This window comes from Chamaea fasciata, unplaced genomic scaffold (assembly GCF_029207755.1).
Source record: "Chamaea fasciata isolate MVZ Bird 193981 ecotype frontalis unplaced genomic scaffold, bChaFas1.0.hap1 SCAF_12, whole genome shotgun sequence".
NCBI classification, from domain to species: domain Eukaryota; kingdom Metazoa; phylum Chordata; class Aves; order Passeriformes; family Sylviidae; genus Chamaea; species Chamaea fasciata.
This window is the reverse complement of record NW_027094097.1, coordinates 13,305,456-13,320,973: the sequence shown is the minus strand read 5'-3', so window position 1 is coordinate 13,320,973 and position 15,518 is coordinate 13,305,456. Positions and strand designations below refer to the sequence as shown.

General features: G+C 42.8%; 1 protein-coding gene across 2 annotated transcripts in view; it reads right to left on the bottom strand.

The window, feature by feature from the left end:
• CDH13 (cadherin 13) overlaps window positions 1-15,518 on the bottom strand; it is a 442,394-nt gene that overhangs the window by 52,261 nt on the left and 374,615 nt on the right. For both annotated transcript variants that reach the window (XM_066194692.1, XM_066194693.1), the window contains exon 9: window positions 1,204-1,386. In XM_066194692.1, the coding sequence (XP_066050789.1) occupies window positions 1,204-1,386 (183 nt within the window). The remainder of the gene's footprint in view (window positions 1-1,203; window positions 1,387-15,518) is intronic.

The following is a 15,518-nucleotide window of genomic DNA, read 5'->3' as shown; positions in this document are numbered from 1 at the left end:
CTGTAGGCTTGATATTTTCTGAGCCTGAGAATTGCTGAGCTCTTCCCAAGAGAAACTTTTCAACAGTTTTTCTTTTTCCCAAAACAACCTTGTGTAAACAATGTTCCTTTCCCATAACAACAGGTGTTGTTTGCTATTTCTGTTCCTTAGCCACTGGGAGAGATGTCAGCCCTATGGACCAATAACTTGCCTTTTAGTGCAGCACGTTATAAAAGGGCTGGACAAATTGTAAATAAATTTTTCTGATTTCTACTGCCTTCTGACAGGAGTCAAGCATCTTTATTTTGTGTCCTATTGCGACACTGCACCTGGAACTTGGTGAAAGTTTAGGATTAGACACACTCTGCTGTAAAGGGCAATGAGGATAATAAACATAATGGGCTTAAAAACCCATGGAGACATCTTTCTGTCCAAGAGCTTTCACTTTTTTGCCATACCTCAGACACAATTCAACGCTCATATATACAAGTTTATTTCTATGTAGCATTTGTATATGTTTATTTCTATGTAGCATGTATTTAACAAACAAATGAGTCACACTCAGTAGCTACTTATGACAATAACACAAGCTGCTTTCTCAAATCCTGTCTTGAAATTCACAGCCGTGGAAATACATGCATTTGTGTTAAGAATTGACAATGCCTTTTCTGAAGCCAAAAAAGAGAGCATTCTTGTTCAGGCAGCAAACAGGGATGTTTTCTTCTTCTTTTTTTTTTATTTGTTAAGTTCGAGACATAGGATTGTCTTCATACAAAGACAGGCAATAAATTTTCCTATGAGACTGTAGAAATGTGGGACCAGTCCACTTTAGAAATGTATATTCAGTCTGAAGCCATGCCCCTTTCTTTCCTGCACTTGCATGTGTTCTTTAAGTGAGAACAAAATGGGGCTCTTGAATTCTAATTGTACCTTCAGCAGCAAACAAACCTTTATTGTCAAATCTCACTGTTAATTGTGATGATTACTGCAACTCTGGGTGTTATTTAAGCACAACAGCAATACAGTTAGGAACAGGCAGTCCTTGTGACTAAAAAAAAAAGGTTACTGTGACAGAAGAAGGGGTTATACACCAATGTTTGGACAGGGGCTGGCAGTAAACTTTCTGTCTTTGAATAACGTATCGCTGCTGTGCCTTGCTTTGTGCAGTGAGCCAAGGGTTGAACCTGACAGCAGAAACACAGGGCAGGAGGGGACTGTTCTTACCTTAACCACAGAGAGCATTCCCTCGTTGGTCTGGGGGTTGGTGTGGATCTCGAAGCTCTGCCCTGGGTTCCCGTTAATGATGGAGTAGACAGCTCTCCAAGCCCCGGTGGCGGGGTCGTCCCGGTCACCCACAGTCAAATTCACTATTACACCTGTGACCCCCTCCTTCACTGTGGCCTGGAACTGGGAGAAAACACACAGGAAACCATTATTGTTTCCACTTGATTACCACACACACACAATATCCAAGGCATCATTAATTATTTACCCCAGCAGCAGGAAGATGGGATCCTTGACCGAAACTGAACGTCGTGGGCTTTAAATAATGCATTCTCACTTATGAAATATGAGGTGGCACATTTCAGCTGCTCTCCACTCAATAGATGGCAAATAAGCAGTGACGTGATAGGAGTGGGGCTCGGGAAGGGTCTGATCACAAGAAGACAGTTCAGCTCATATTACTGGAAAGTGAAGCATGAAAATACCTGCAGTGCTGCACAGCTGCATGTATTCCCAGGAAGGGAACTGAGGGAAGAGGAACCTGCCTTGTACAGACCACTCTTGCCTTCAAACCTACTTTTATTTACAAACAAATCCAGTTTTGCATTTCAAACTCCTTTTTTTTTTTTCATGAATTATTCCACCCGCATTCATTTTTCACTGCACTGTTATCAAGACACAAAACAGGTCTCACAAAAACCATTCCCAGAGCATTTTTTTGAGGGGTTGCTCTAAGATACTCAAAAATAATTGGACCTCATGCTACCACTTTGTCTGCACAACTAAAAGTCAGTGCTGCTTTCTTTTTGCGGTGGAAGAATTTTTTATGACCTTGTGAAATTTGTTGCTGGACGGCTCAACCCGCCAAGCCCTGTAAGAAAATTCTAGTTTATTCTCCATCATTCTTATTTATGTAGTAAAAAACATTAAGCAAACCATTGGAAAAGCTTGTAAGGGTCAGATTTAATAACACTCCTCACCTTTCAAGTACTTGAGGCTGACGTGCTAAAAGCACTGTATGTAAGAGTGATAAGATAATACCTGCTTTGGAGGTGGATAAAGCAGGCTGATAACAGACCTAATCCTGAGAAGTGCTGAACATCAGCACTGCCATTACAGATCATTAGGAAACCTTAGCATTTCGAGGGATTAAGCCTTCAGAAGTCCGAAATTACAAACTTTAATGACACAAATAGGTTTTGCTGTACGTGTGTGCTCCTTAAAAGCTGCATTGTTGGTGACAATGCATCGCTCAAGGGCAAGAGTCACTAAGGGGCTTCAGGAACTGAATAAACTAAATGTCTTTTCCTCTGTCTTACAGAACACGAGAAGTCGTAACACTGCAGGAGAGTTTGTGAAAATACCGAGTCCAGAAAATGACGGTTTATTAATATATAGATTTCCCCAGTCTGGACAAATAGGAGGTAAAGTGGATTTCCTCATATGGAAATAAAGAAAAGATGACTATGTCTTCCCCTGTGTTCAGTTATCTTTGTTTTTCTTCTTTTTCCAATAGATTTGATTTATCTTCCCAAGACCTTTTTCAATTTTTCTGTATAATTTGAGAGCATGCATTCAGTTCAAGCTTTCCAGCCTCAAACCTGATTTCATAAAAGGATGACATTAATAACTGGCTACTTCGAACTTCTTTGGTGTATCTAACAAAGAATTTAAAGATTCTTTTGATTTTGATAGTTAATATGTAACAGGTTGTGATTGAGCTTTGTTTCAGATAGTTCATTAAGCTCATTTGCAGTTTAATTAACTCTAAATGATAATACAACAATATTTTCACTTGCTTTGAAGCAAATTAAAAGGAAAACTCTATTAAGAATCTTGGAAATAACAGAAGAATGATTACCAAGATTGTGTTCCTTCCAGCTCAGCCAAATGTTGTCCCTGTCAAGCAGATTTGGATACCTCTTACTCTGATTGAAAATAACCAATTAGCCTGATGGATATTTTTATATTATTTCATATTGTCCCAACTTGAGCATGCATAATGTGAGACATCAGAACCACGAGGGTTAGAATTTTTCCCACAGGTGTTCAGTACCCAACAATTTCCATTCAGCTGCATAAAAAGATGACCAGACTTCAAGCAGCCTAATACTAAAGATTCTAACCCTTAGATTTGATCAGGCATCTGCTCCTAATTCCTATTGATCCTTTGGAAAAATCTTTTCCTTAATCCTGCACTCTGATTCAATTAAGTGTTCAGCACTCCCTGGCTCACCTTGGGAACTATAGGAGCTGTTAGGGTAAAATATTAAAAGATATGGTTATTTTACTCAGATACATTATTGTGAAGCCTAAAATAAAGAGATTTATTATTTTTACTCCACCAGTGCCAGACTGTGATGGAAAAGGTGGCCACGGTGTGCCAGGTAGTTCAAAAAAATATGGAATGTCAGACTAAGGATATCTAAATCCAGGATATCTCAGCTGAGATTTGCTTTCTTCTGCATTCCTATTTTTTCCTTGTTTAGGGAGAGTTCTCAGTAAGTTCAGCTGCAGAGAGAAAGGGCACAGGGGACACAGCACTGCTGAGCTTCTGACTCCTGCAGGTCGAAGAAATGCCAGCACCCACAGGGAAAGGCTGTGCCAAGCCAAATAATTCCAGGTACAGCAGTACCCTCAGCCCTAGCATCCTTCACAGTTTGGAAACAACCACATAAACACAGATATTTGGAGCTGTCTGGAACATTAGACTGAAATCTGTTCAAGACGGATGGAAAAGCAGAATGATCAGACCACAGAAGTTGTCACAGAGGTCTACTCTAAATTTATAATGTGAAAAGTGCAATAAATCACAGATTTGTGATTGCAAAAGACACGTATCTACTGTGAAACTGTGTGGCCTAGAAAAATAAAGTGCATTTTATCTAGAAGGTGAACTCTTTTGCCTCTTCAGTCACCTTCATTTAAGAAATAAACCTCCCAACATTTAGAAAAATCTGTTACACTTACACCAAGTCTCTCTCAAAAACAAAAGTTAAAAAGGGAATTTAAAAACTGTGAAAGGGCAAAAATGGGGATTAGATTTGGAAACAGAGAAAAAATAACCACAGGTTCCTCATATTTCACAGTGAAAGGTTTGCACTCTCAAAGCACGCTGCTTAACTGGGAAAGTCTGAACCAGTGCTCTAAAATAAAACCCCACAGTGGCTAACACAAATAATTGGATCACAAGTTAATTGATTTTACTCATTTTAAATATCTGCACATCCCCTAAGCACCACTATAAATTAAGAATAAAGTAGATGAGTTCAGTACTTTATTTAAACTGCCATCATTTGGACCCATTTTAACACTAATAACTTAGAAGGAGAATACCCTGGGCCAGAGGGGTTTTTTTTGGGTTTGGAAAAGGGCTGTGTGCATTTACTGCTTCTGAGTATTTGAAATGTGAGGTTAACCTGCTCTGTGATGTGCCACGCTGTCATTTATTGCGCTTATCATGCAAGATAAGCACAGAGATTTTAGCAATTCTGTCATTTTTTTAAAGCTTTACAAATATTGGGGAGAAAAAAGACGCAGTTCTCCTTTTCCTGTATCCAAAATCTTGTGGCAAAACACACAGAAAATGGATTGATACAAACTTGGATGGAAACACTGAGTGAACAGCAGTTAATGGGGAACTGAAAGATTTTGAGGAAACACAGTGATGGATGTGGATGAAGAGAGTGAGGCCTGTGAGGGTGCATAAATAGCCGTGAAAATGTAACAAGTCAGCAGCGTCTGCCATCGTGATGGACCGATGGGAGGCAGCTGAGGACACTGGAATTCTTGTGAGGGGTCACCACGGGGCATGGATGTCCTGGAGGGTGACAACGAGCAGCTTCTCTTTCTTACAGCACAGGGATGGCAGGGAGACCAGAAAAGCTCAGAACAGCTCTGCTCACACACAGCCTGAGCAGGGGAGAGAGTGTCAGTCCAACAGACTGCTCCTCCCTTCCCTGGATCTTGAAAGCTTAAATTAGTGGTTGTTTCCTGCTGGAGCCAAACCCTCCTCCACACTGAGCCCTGCAATGAACAGGGGACAGAGCACTGGCAGCTCTTATTGACAGAAAATTCCTCTCGATGGTCTCCACACAAGCCAGTCTTGTCAGATTCCCACCACAGGGCAGGTACACGAAAAGATCACTGTGCAAAATGTGATCACCTGAGAATCCAGGCACTCAGACTGAGCTGGGAATGGTGGAAAACATAGCTGGAAAACCCCGACCGTATGAAAATCAGATTCTTATCTCACAGCCTCATTTACAGCTTCTGCAGTAAATGAGAATCTGTTTACTGACTCCTCAGAGCTGATGAAGAGATGAACTCGGGTCCCTCAGGTTCACCGGAGTGTCTCCTGTCCAGCAGCAGTATGAGCAGGCACCAACAACACCAGTATGAAGCCACTAAAAAACTGTCTCAGAGTGGGGCACTGACACCCAAACTGAAGAGCTGGCACCAGCGGCAAACACAAAGCAAGATAAACGTGCCTGGGGTCGGTGATCACTTCCCAATGGCTCATTAGGATTCTGCACGCTGTGATTCCCAATCAGGAACAAACAAATTAAAACTCCACGTCAGTTTGCATTTCTCAGGGTGATATTCCAGGGGAAGGTATTCTGCGCTGCTATCACGAGTTTGTTTCCTCTTCTATATATCATGAAAGACGGAAACTAATGGGATGGATTAATTCAGATGTCTGTGTTAGAAATCCCACAGAGAAATTGTATTATTGCAATTATCTCCCTGCACTGAAGCCCACTGCCTTTGTGGCCATATTTTGTCTGTCTAATTCCTTGAGAATGTGATGACAGGTTATAGAATCTCTTGCAACCTGCCTGCTCTCTTTGCCTTTGCCTTTGCCTTTGCATGCTGTCATTCAGTACAAATGCACCTGAGCTCCCAGGATTTATTTGCCAAGGAAACAATGTATTTTCCATAGCTCTGTGCCTGGCGCATCTCCGAGTCCAAATGAATTTTCAGAGTGGTCACAAAGGTCTGCATTCTGGATCAATCAGGAATGAGAGCCTCATAAATGTCAGAAATGAGCATTTCAGGTGGAATTCAGTGGGACACCAAGCCCAGTTTACTAGAGAAGGATGAACCAAGCCATTGGCACTTGAGGCAGGGGAAGTCCAAGGAGAAAATGGGATTTGTGTATTTGTCCAAAGTGGTGCTGCTGATCCTGCAGCCACCTTTCCTCCCATCCCAAGGCCCTGGGTGCTGCCTGCTGCCCTGGGCCCCTGGAAGGCTGGAAAAATTGCACCTGAGCAAAATCAGTTTATACCAAACCCTCCACTGGAGCAATTTAATGGAAAATGGGGTGGTCAAGATGAATTGAAACTTGGTGCTACATCTCCCTAATCTCTTCTCCAGATTTTAAAGGTATTTTTCTTCTTAATACTATGCCCAGCCTTTGCTATGTGGACACAAACAGCCGCTCTATTTCACGACAAAAATATCTGTATTAAAGTGACGGATGGAGTTGATGCAAGCTGCACACCAAGCAACACATGAAACACTTGGAAAGCCATTCAGATGAGAGACACCACATAAATATAAAGCATTATCATGGCATGACAAGGATTTGATGGTGTAAACGAGATGCAAAGCAGAAATTATAGCTGTGAGTCACTTAAACAGGTTTTATAATTGCCATTGTCTTGCTGCCATAATTCTGGCTCGTAGGCACTGCATTATGTCTTAACTGAAAGTGTTTCTTTCAGCTCATTCTATAGTTTTTTTTTTTTCTGAACACATAATATTATTCCACCTCCCTGGTGAAATTACAAAAAGAATTCAATCATAGCTTAGGAAAAAAAAACAACAACAACACAAAAAACCCAACAAAAAACCCCAAAAAACAACAACTTTTCAAATATATGAAATTGACCATAATAATTTTTGGATGCATTTTCAGTTTTTACTTTTGGATGATTTTTCACAGCCTCTGCCTTGTAAATGCCTTGTGATCTTTCAAGGCACACACCAGTTGCTTTTACAAAGTAAAAGTAGGACTCAGTAGTGAAGGACTGAATGAATATTTTTGTCCGCAAAATCTTTGTTCTGCAAGTCTGCATCCAGAGCAACCAATCTGAAAGATCAGTTAGGTAAATGGAAGGGTAAGGATTCAATTCTGCTCTCTGGAACACGGCTACGACGTCTGCAGGCTCTGAACTTGCGCCTTTTTATAGAAAAACACAAAGATGCTTAAAACCATGGATATTCATCGTGAATGAGCAAAAAAAAAGGGAAGTTTCAGCATGGTTTAATTTTGCTCTGCTGCTCATCAGTCTTCCTGGAAAGGTACTCAAAAAACCAAGAACTTATTAATTAGGCTCCAGGTAAAAGTCCCTGTGGGAAAACCCCCTGGTTTTCCACCAGGATTTGTGCCAAACAGCCAAACTATTTCTGGGACTGAGACCACTTCAAGAACTCTTCAGCTATTAAAACTCATGACTGAGTTGTAGTGGGTTAGAATGAAAAAAATAATGGGGCAAAATGGATGGATGGAGGAAGGGAAGGGAAGGGAAGGGAAGGGAAGGGAAGGGAAGGGAAGGGAAGGGAAGGGAAGGGAAGGGAAGGGAAGGGAAGGGAAGGGAAGGGAAGGGAAGGGAAGGGAAGGGAAGGGAAGGGAAGGGAAGGGAAGGGAAGGGAAGGGAAGGGAAGGGAAGGGAAGGGAAGGGAAGGGAAGGGAAGGGAAGGGAAGGGAAGGGAAGGGAAGGGAAGGGAAGGGAAGGGAAGGGAAGGGAAGGGAAGGGAAGGGAAGGGAAGGGAAGGGAAGGGAAGGGAAGGGAAGGGAAGGGAAGGGAAGGGAAGGGAAGAAGAAAACCTGCTGGGTGCTGCAAGAGCTGCCTGTTAGGTTGCCAATGTAAAGGGCTCTCTTATCTCTCTTGCAGACACCATAAATCTTAGAAAACTTTGGAAAACCTACAGAATAAGATCCTCACAAGAGCCATAAATTAATTTACAGAACTTTCCCCCTGCTTCCTTCCCGCAGCAGTCCTGAAAGTCCATTCAGAGCTGGTGCTGGTTTCAATCCTCTCATTTATGCACTTGCAGAAGACTAAAAAGCCATTTGGGGACTGCAGGTAACTGATGGTTACTTGAAAAACAGACACTTTTTTGGATTTTGACGATTTTGTTTACACAAGATTCTGACTCTTTCTCAGCCCAGCTCAGGGCCTCACGGAGCAAAGGCAAGAAGATAATTCTAACAGGTATTAATCACATGTTGAATGCCTGCTTCAAAGCCTGTTACCTCCCGGTATACATCAAATGTCTGAAGATTCAGAAAGAAGACAAAGATGCTCCCTTCTTTATTTTTTTTTTTTCCTGAATAGGTAAATAATTTAGAACTGATTCATTCTTTTTCACTTTCCCACCTGTAAATGCAAGGTGCATTCGGTGGTTTCTGGCATAAATCAAGTACCCACAAATAATTGGACACCTCTGGAATGATGATTGTATCAGAGAAAAACAAACACTCCTCCTGTGTGGACAGAGCACGGGGAAAGGTCACCATATTTTATTACATTTAAGGAACTTTTGAGAAAAACCTCAAATAATGATGCTATTTTTCCGAGCTATAAAACATTCCTTCACCGCGGGCAGAACAAGCCTTATGTTTAAAACAACAGCATGAGGGAAAATGATGATCTGAGCGGGGCTGAAGGAGCAGACTGCACCTATTCTCCTGCCCAGGGAGCAGGGAGAGCTCTGCCTTTCACATTTATGAGGATCCTCTCATTTCCTCCTCACTGCACTCCCCATCAAGGGCAGTGTTCAGCCTCTATTCTTTCTGAGATGCTGGATGTCTTCTTGAAATGGGATGAACTTTAAATAGAATACACCTCACTGGATTTTTCTTCCTTCTTTTTTTTCATCCACTGGATCTGAGGAGCACAGAGGTTTTCCAGGAATTTTTCCCCCCACTTATCCTGATGATGGTGACAAAAGAAGGGAAGGAGGCCTTGTAAAATGGTCCTTTTTCATTTTCAGCAGAGACTTTCTCATACCCAAACCGACTTTTCTGGTGCTGAAGATGAACATCTGAACATAGATGGTGGAACTCACTGACACTGCCCTAGCAAGAGGAAAAACTGGAAGTCACCTATGACTCATTTTACAAGGAATTCCCACCAGTCCCAGTTAGAGGTGGGATTCATTTGCTCCAAGGACCTTTAAGCATCAAATTCCTCCTACTTCTTCTCTGCAAGTCACATTTTTGGGGGCTGGACACAGAATGTGTTCAGAAAACACCTCCTCTTCCACTGCTGCAGTTGCTACCTGAACCATGAAGGACCCTGAGCAAAAGGAGAGGTGAATTTACTCCTCTCTGAATATTAAACTGGTAGAAAAAAGGAGAATTTTATGACAATACATGATTTTTTTTTCTTAAAAATAGCATTAGCATATGAAGAGAGCAGTTAATTTGCTAGAAAGTTTGGGAGATTGAGGGAAGTGAAGGAGAAATTTCTCCAAGGGCTTTAGTCTGCTTCCAGGTATAAATGAATGCCATGTGGCCTCAGTACTGATGGGAAGAGAGCTGGGCAGTGACAAGACCTTCAGCAGATGAAACCTATTGATGATTTTTAAATTATTATCATATTTACCTCTAGGAAGTAGACATGGTATGAAAACTGTGATTTAGTGCTATGCAAAAGCATTAAACTAATAGGAGTTTAATTTAAAAAAAAGAGCAAACAACACAGAAAAGAAAGGAATGCTTCATTCTAAATAGGTGAAAGAAGAAAAATTTTCTAGATAAAAATCTGGAGGCATCTTGTTCATCTGTCTTGGTACCTTGATATTTCAAAACTGAAGCATTCCATTGCCAGTTTCAGACTCCTGGTCTTTGCAGGGAGGTAGAAGTTACAATGAAAATGAGATTTCCTCCGTGTCAGAATCTTTGGCCTGGCTGAGAACAAGCAGCATATGCAGCCAGATGAGAAATCCTGCCTCTTCTGCCCTGGGAGAGCCCTGATTCCAAAGGAGGGAGTTTTTCTTTGTGCCAGTTTACAGCTGATGGAGGCCCCAGCTGCCAACAGCAGATGTTCTGACATGGTTAAAGTTCTTTGTGGGCTCTTTGGTGGGTAGTGCCGAGCGGCCCCACTCCAAGCATTCAAAGCAACTTGTATCTCCAGAATATTTCAGCTACAAATCTCATCAATTCCCCAAACTTCTGGCATTTTAGGTGGTGCCAGCTGATGGGGATGAGATGCCCCAGATTTACAAGCCCCTCCAGCTGAGAGCTGTCTGAAGTTATCCCAGTTTGAAAACTCTATTTTGGAAGCAGATAAGGACTCTGCAAGGCTTCACACTGTTCCAGTGGAAGCAGGAGGTGCAGATGGAAGTTTACAGGCAGCATAATCTGCAGTGATACAGAATCTGTCCGAATTTTAAAAAATGAAATCTCGAGCCAGCATTTTGTTTTCTGTGAAAAGCTGAGTGGAGAAAGGAGAATTTGGGCTGAACACTCCATATTTCAATCCATCTGAACACAATAAGTCTTCCAAGTCTGCTGACAAAGTGATGAATGAAGTCTACTGCACACAGTTTCTTCTACTGGATATACAAGATTTTTTTTTTTTTTTCTCAAATTATCCAGTCTACATCCAGTTGGCTCGACATTCATTGAGCAAAACATTACTGCTCTATCAAAAAGCTATGGTACAAGAATAATCATTTAGAGATCAGAGACACAGGTGAACCTTCATGATTAATGATCTCTTTCCTTTCCTGTTTTCCTCTCCTAGCAGAAAAAAATCTTTATTATATCCTGAACATCCATGTGAGTAGCGAGTTCTCATTATCCAGGATGGCAACAATGAAGACCTGGGGCTTCTAACCCCGTTAGCACAGAAAAAAATTCCGTTTCTAAGGTCAAGAGTAAAGAATAATAGATCTGAAAGCAGTGTATTTGACTAATGACCACGGGTGATGTGAGCCTGCCCATCCAGCACTGGGAGGGTCAGGGGAGTTCACTGGCAGCTGGGGTGAACCTGCTTGGGAAACTCTGAGATTTAAGCATAGATTGCAGTAGCAGATGTGTGGTTTGGCACTGCACGGCTGTGAAAAGGTCAGAAGAAATCTCAGCCATGCTAAATGGATTGATGGTTTTCTGCTTTCAGGCTGCTGATGGTCTCCATCTCCCAGCACCCAGCTCCCTTTGCCGGTGCTCGTTTCATCTTTCCTTGAAAGAAAAATATTTGTGATAAAGGAAAATGAAACATTCCCCTTGTAAGGGCCCATTGTGTGCTTATTTCTTGTCTAGAATGTCACAGAGGGAACATTCTGGGCCCTTTCATTTTCTCCCCGGTAATTTATGTTTTCCTACCCAGAAATTCTCTGTACACACATCCTTCTGGAACACAAACACCACTGCAGCCTCAGCTGGAGATGTTTTGTTCAAATGGTTATGCATCCATTTGCTCCTTTTCATTAATAAGGAAGATAAGAATGAGCTAAGGGTCCTTTTCCATCCTGATACTGAATTCTGGCAGAGTTGTTTAGAGATTGGGAATGACTGGCAGGACTCCTCAGCTGACATGTCTGAGCACTAAGAGTTAGCAGGGAGGTCAGGACAGGCCAAGGTTCTGCACTTGTGCTCTGCACAGAGGGAAGTGGTGTCCTCCCAAGCACAGGGAATCCACCCGTCAGAGCCGCCTTTGCGGGCTGCAGGCACCTGAATGTGGGGCCTGAGAGCCCCCTCCAACACATAAAGGGGATTTTTTGTGTGGGGATGAAGTGATAGGACAAGGGGGAATGGCTTTAAGCTGAAGGAGGGAAGGGATGGGATGGGATATTAGGGAGAAATTCTTCCCTGTGAGAGTGCTGAAACCCTGGCACAAGTTCCCCAGAGAAGCTGTGGCTGCCCCTGGATCCCTGGAGGTGTCCAAGGCCAGGATGGATGGAGATTGGAGCAGCCTGGGATCATGGAATTTTCCCTGCCCATGGCAGGGGGTGAAACAAGATGAGTTTTAAGGTCCCTTCAAGCCAAACCATTCTGTGGTTTTATGATTTTATGATTCCATGAAGAGCAAAGGGGCTGTCCCAGGGACACGTGCTGGTTGTGGTTCCTGTCAGGACCATCCCTGGAAGGAGAATCATCACCCTGAGCACAGACGTGCCCCATGGTGGGGCTGGGAGACAGCCAGGCAGCACAAGGCACAGCCACTGCTCACTGGAGCTGACACCTGCTGGGATGCCCGGATTCTGTGCAATTCCCTCATCCTGATCCCAGCTAACACTGGAAATCCTTCAGCAGCAGCTCAGGTGCTCTGATTCCAAGCACACCAAATGCCTCATGCAAATAAAGGCAATTCCCAGGAAATACAGGCGGCAACAATGATATAAATAAGAATTTGGTGTCACCTTCAGTTTATATCAAAGAGCTTTTCTGCAGGGTTGAATGTTTATTAAATCAGGGCATGTATGAAGAGCACGAGTTCATTAACAGACTGTGCTATTCCTCTCTTTTAAGACTGGCTCTCCTTCTCCTATAGAACCTTCCATGTAATGTGCTCACACATCTGCATCAATATTGCCACACTGAGCTCTTCCCAAGGACAGCCAGTGCAGCAGGGATTAATTGGATCCTGACGCACATTTCTAGATACAGATTTTCCACCTGAGCTTGGCAGTTCTAGGGGAAATCATTTTAAGGGACAATAAATACCACTTTATTTCTGTACACAGCAGTGTGATATACTGTAAGCAGCCACCCTTCCTCCCCTTGGAAGGCAGAAAAATGCTGTGCTTGCAGGTACCTCAGAAACATCTCCTATTTCTTGCCTCTGAGTAAGCTCGTAATTAGAGTGGAAACACGAGCAACAATTTCAATGGAGCTGTAAAACTTCAACAGGAGGAAAAAAAAAATCTATTTGAGGTTAGAACAAAATCTTTTTTTAATCTGGCTAATGCTGCTTTTGTGTTGATGCTGATCATTATATTTCTGACTAACTGCGGGACATTCCAAAGCATTGACACCTGACTTCACTTACTAGAAAAGCAATCACTTGCAGATATTCGGCTTGGTGATTAATATGTAGATACCTAATTTTTAGTGGATTAAACCATGTTGTATCAATTTGGTGGTCTTTAGGATTTATAATCAAACCCTGACGACATCTGATTAATGCCAGCTCAGGCTCCCTGAACCTTACAATATCCTTGCTCCTTTGGAGCTGGGATCACTGCAGGCTGATTACCCCCTGATTATCCTGAGTAACTGGGGTCAGAGGTTCTCTGGCACCACAGAACACATTTAATTCAATCAATTCAGTGAGTGAAGCAGTAGGGGAAAAAAAAGAAAAAAAAAAAAAAAGAGATATTCCAAATGCTGTAATATAGCATTAGAAAAATTGCCCAGGACTTCTGTGCTCCAACTGATGAGCATTTTTGCTTAATTTCTAATTTAGTATTCTGCTGGGGTTTGCAACTTCAATTACTTGTGATATTTTCACTCGAAGTCAGGGGCACTGAGCTTGGAGGGAGGAAGGAAAACCAGAGGGAGAGAAGTTTTTTGCATGAAGCTGGATAATAACCTTTGTGACAGCCACACTCACGCTGGCACAGCTCAGCTGTGGCTTTCCTGGTTCTGCTCTCTACTGAGAACTCACAAACTCTTCCAGCTTCTCACTACCTGTCCCTTTTGCCACTGCCAGATTTTTGGCCTTACTTCCACTTCTGGTGGATTTTCCCTGTTGTTTAGCTGAGCACCACTCTGTTTTCCCTGTAAGCAGAGAGGCTTTGATCAGCTGTGACAGAGCACAGTGGTGATCTCAGGCAGGGCGCTCGGAGGAGTTGGGGAGCTCATTAAAGGCACCACTCTGTTCCTCAGCCACCTGGAGCACCGAGCCCTGTGTCTGGGATGAAACACAAAAAAACTCCTCTTGCTGCTCCCTGAAAACCTCGAGCCATTCACATACAAATGTCCAGTGGCTCAGTTCGACTCCTGCTAGTGAGGTTTACATCCTACATGAGGATCCTGAGGCTGGTGACACACAAATATTCCTTATTGTGCATCCTGAGGCTGCTGCCACAGCCAGGCTCTGCCTTCTGCCCCCGAGGCTGGTGACTATCACAGCTCCAGGCACTGCTGGGGTGGAGACCCTGCCCAAAAGGGTCAGCAGAGGATCTAACAAGTGTGAGGGACACCAGGGACTGTAAATCCAGACCTAACGTGGAGCTTCAGACCAAGGAAGAGGGAGCAGCGCAAAAAAACAGGTTTTCTAAGACACAAACGTGACCCCAAATGATCCCGAGGGAGGGAGGGGGAAATGATCAGTGTGAGCATCCCATCCGACCTGGCAAAGGGCTCCAGGTGTTATACTCCCCACAACACCCTGGCCACTAATACCAGTGTGAAAACAACCTTATGGCCCAGAGGAGCAAGGGAATGGTGAGAGAAACAGCAGGAGAAGGGGTAGGAGCTAAGAAATGTGCCTACAACACTTTTATATCTGTCCTATTATCACTACTGAAAATTTTTCTAGTTTGAAGAACATTTGTTTGATTGTTTCAGTAATTCAACCTAAACTAATAACGATTCTTGGATTAGGGTGAACTTGGATTAGTTTTCAGTTTTACTAACATTAAATTCTTGGCTTTTTTTATAAGGTGGGCTGCCCAAACAACAAGATTCTAATTGTTAAAAACACAACATCAGGGATAGGCATTACCTGCAATGCTTCCTCAGAAATTAAAGCACCTTTCCTGAGTAGAATTCTTTAATAAAGGAAATGAAGTCTTAGACCTCTGTTTTCTCTGCAAACAGGAGAAAGTTGCAATTTAATTTTCTGCTTGCCCACAGAGAAGATCCATTTTCTGCGTGCTCCTTTGGGGTCCTTTGGAATGAAAAAATGCTATGTGGTTATAAAACATTCTCTTAATGAAGCTCACTCTCAACTATCCCTGGAATTGATGAATTTCTTCCTGAATCCCTGGGCACATTTGCCCACAGGACAAACCCTGGCACAGCTGTCAGCACTCCTTACCTTAAGGGAAGCCCAGAAATGGAGCTGCAGGACAGAAGTTTGGTGTATTAGAGAAGATCACAGTGTCCTAAATGGGGCATAAAGCTGGGAACCTATAGACAGTGCCTAGAGATCCTTACACTGTGCCTGCAGGCTCTCCTTTATGTGTGAAAAATTCCCAGCCTGTTCTACTGCAAAACTCAAAACAAATAAAAAGACAACACCCAAATGACTTAATCAATTCTCCGCATCAAGCACAGAACCACAGGTGGAGAAGAAAACAAAAGGCAGCAAAATCCCATCAGCGTCAAAGCCCTCAAAATCCATACGCTCTCC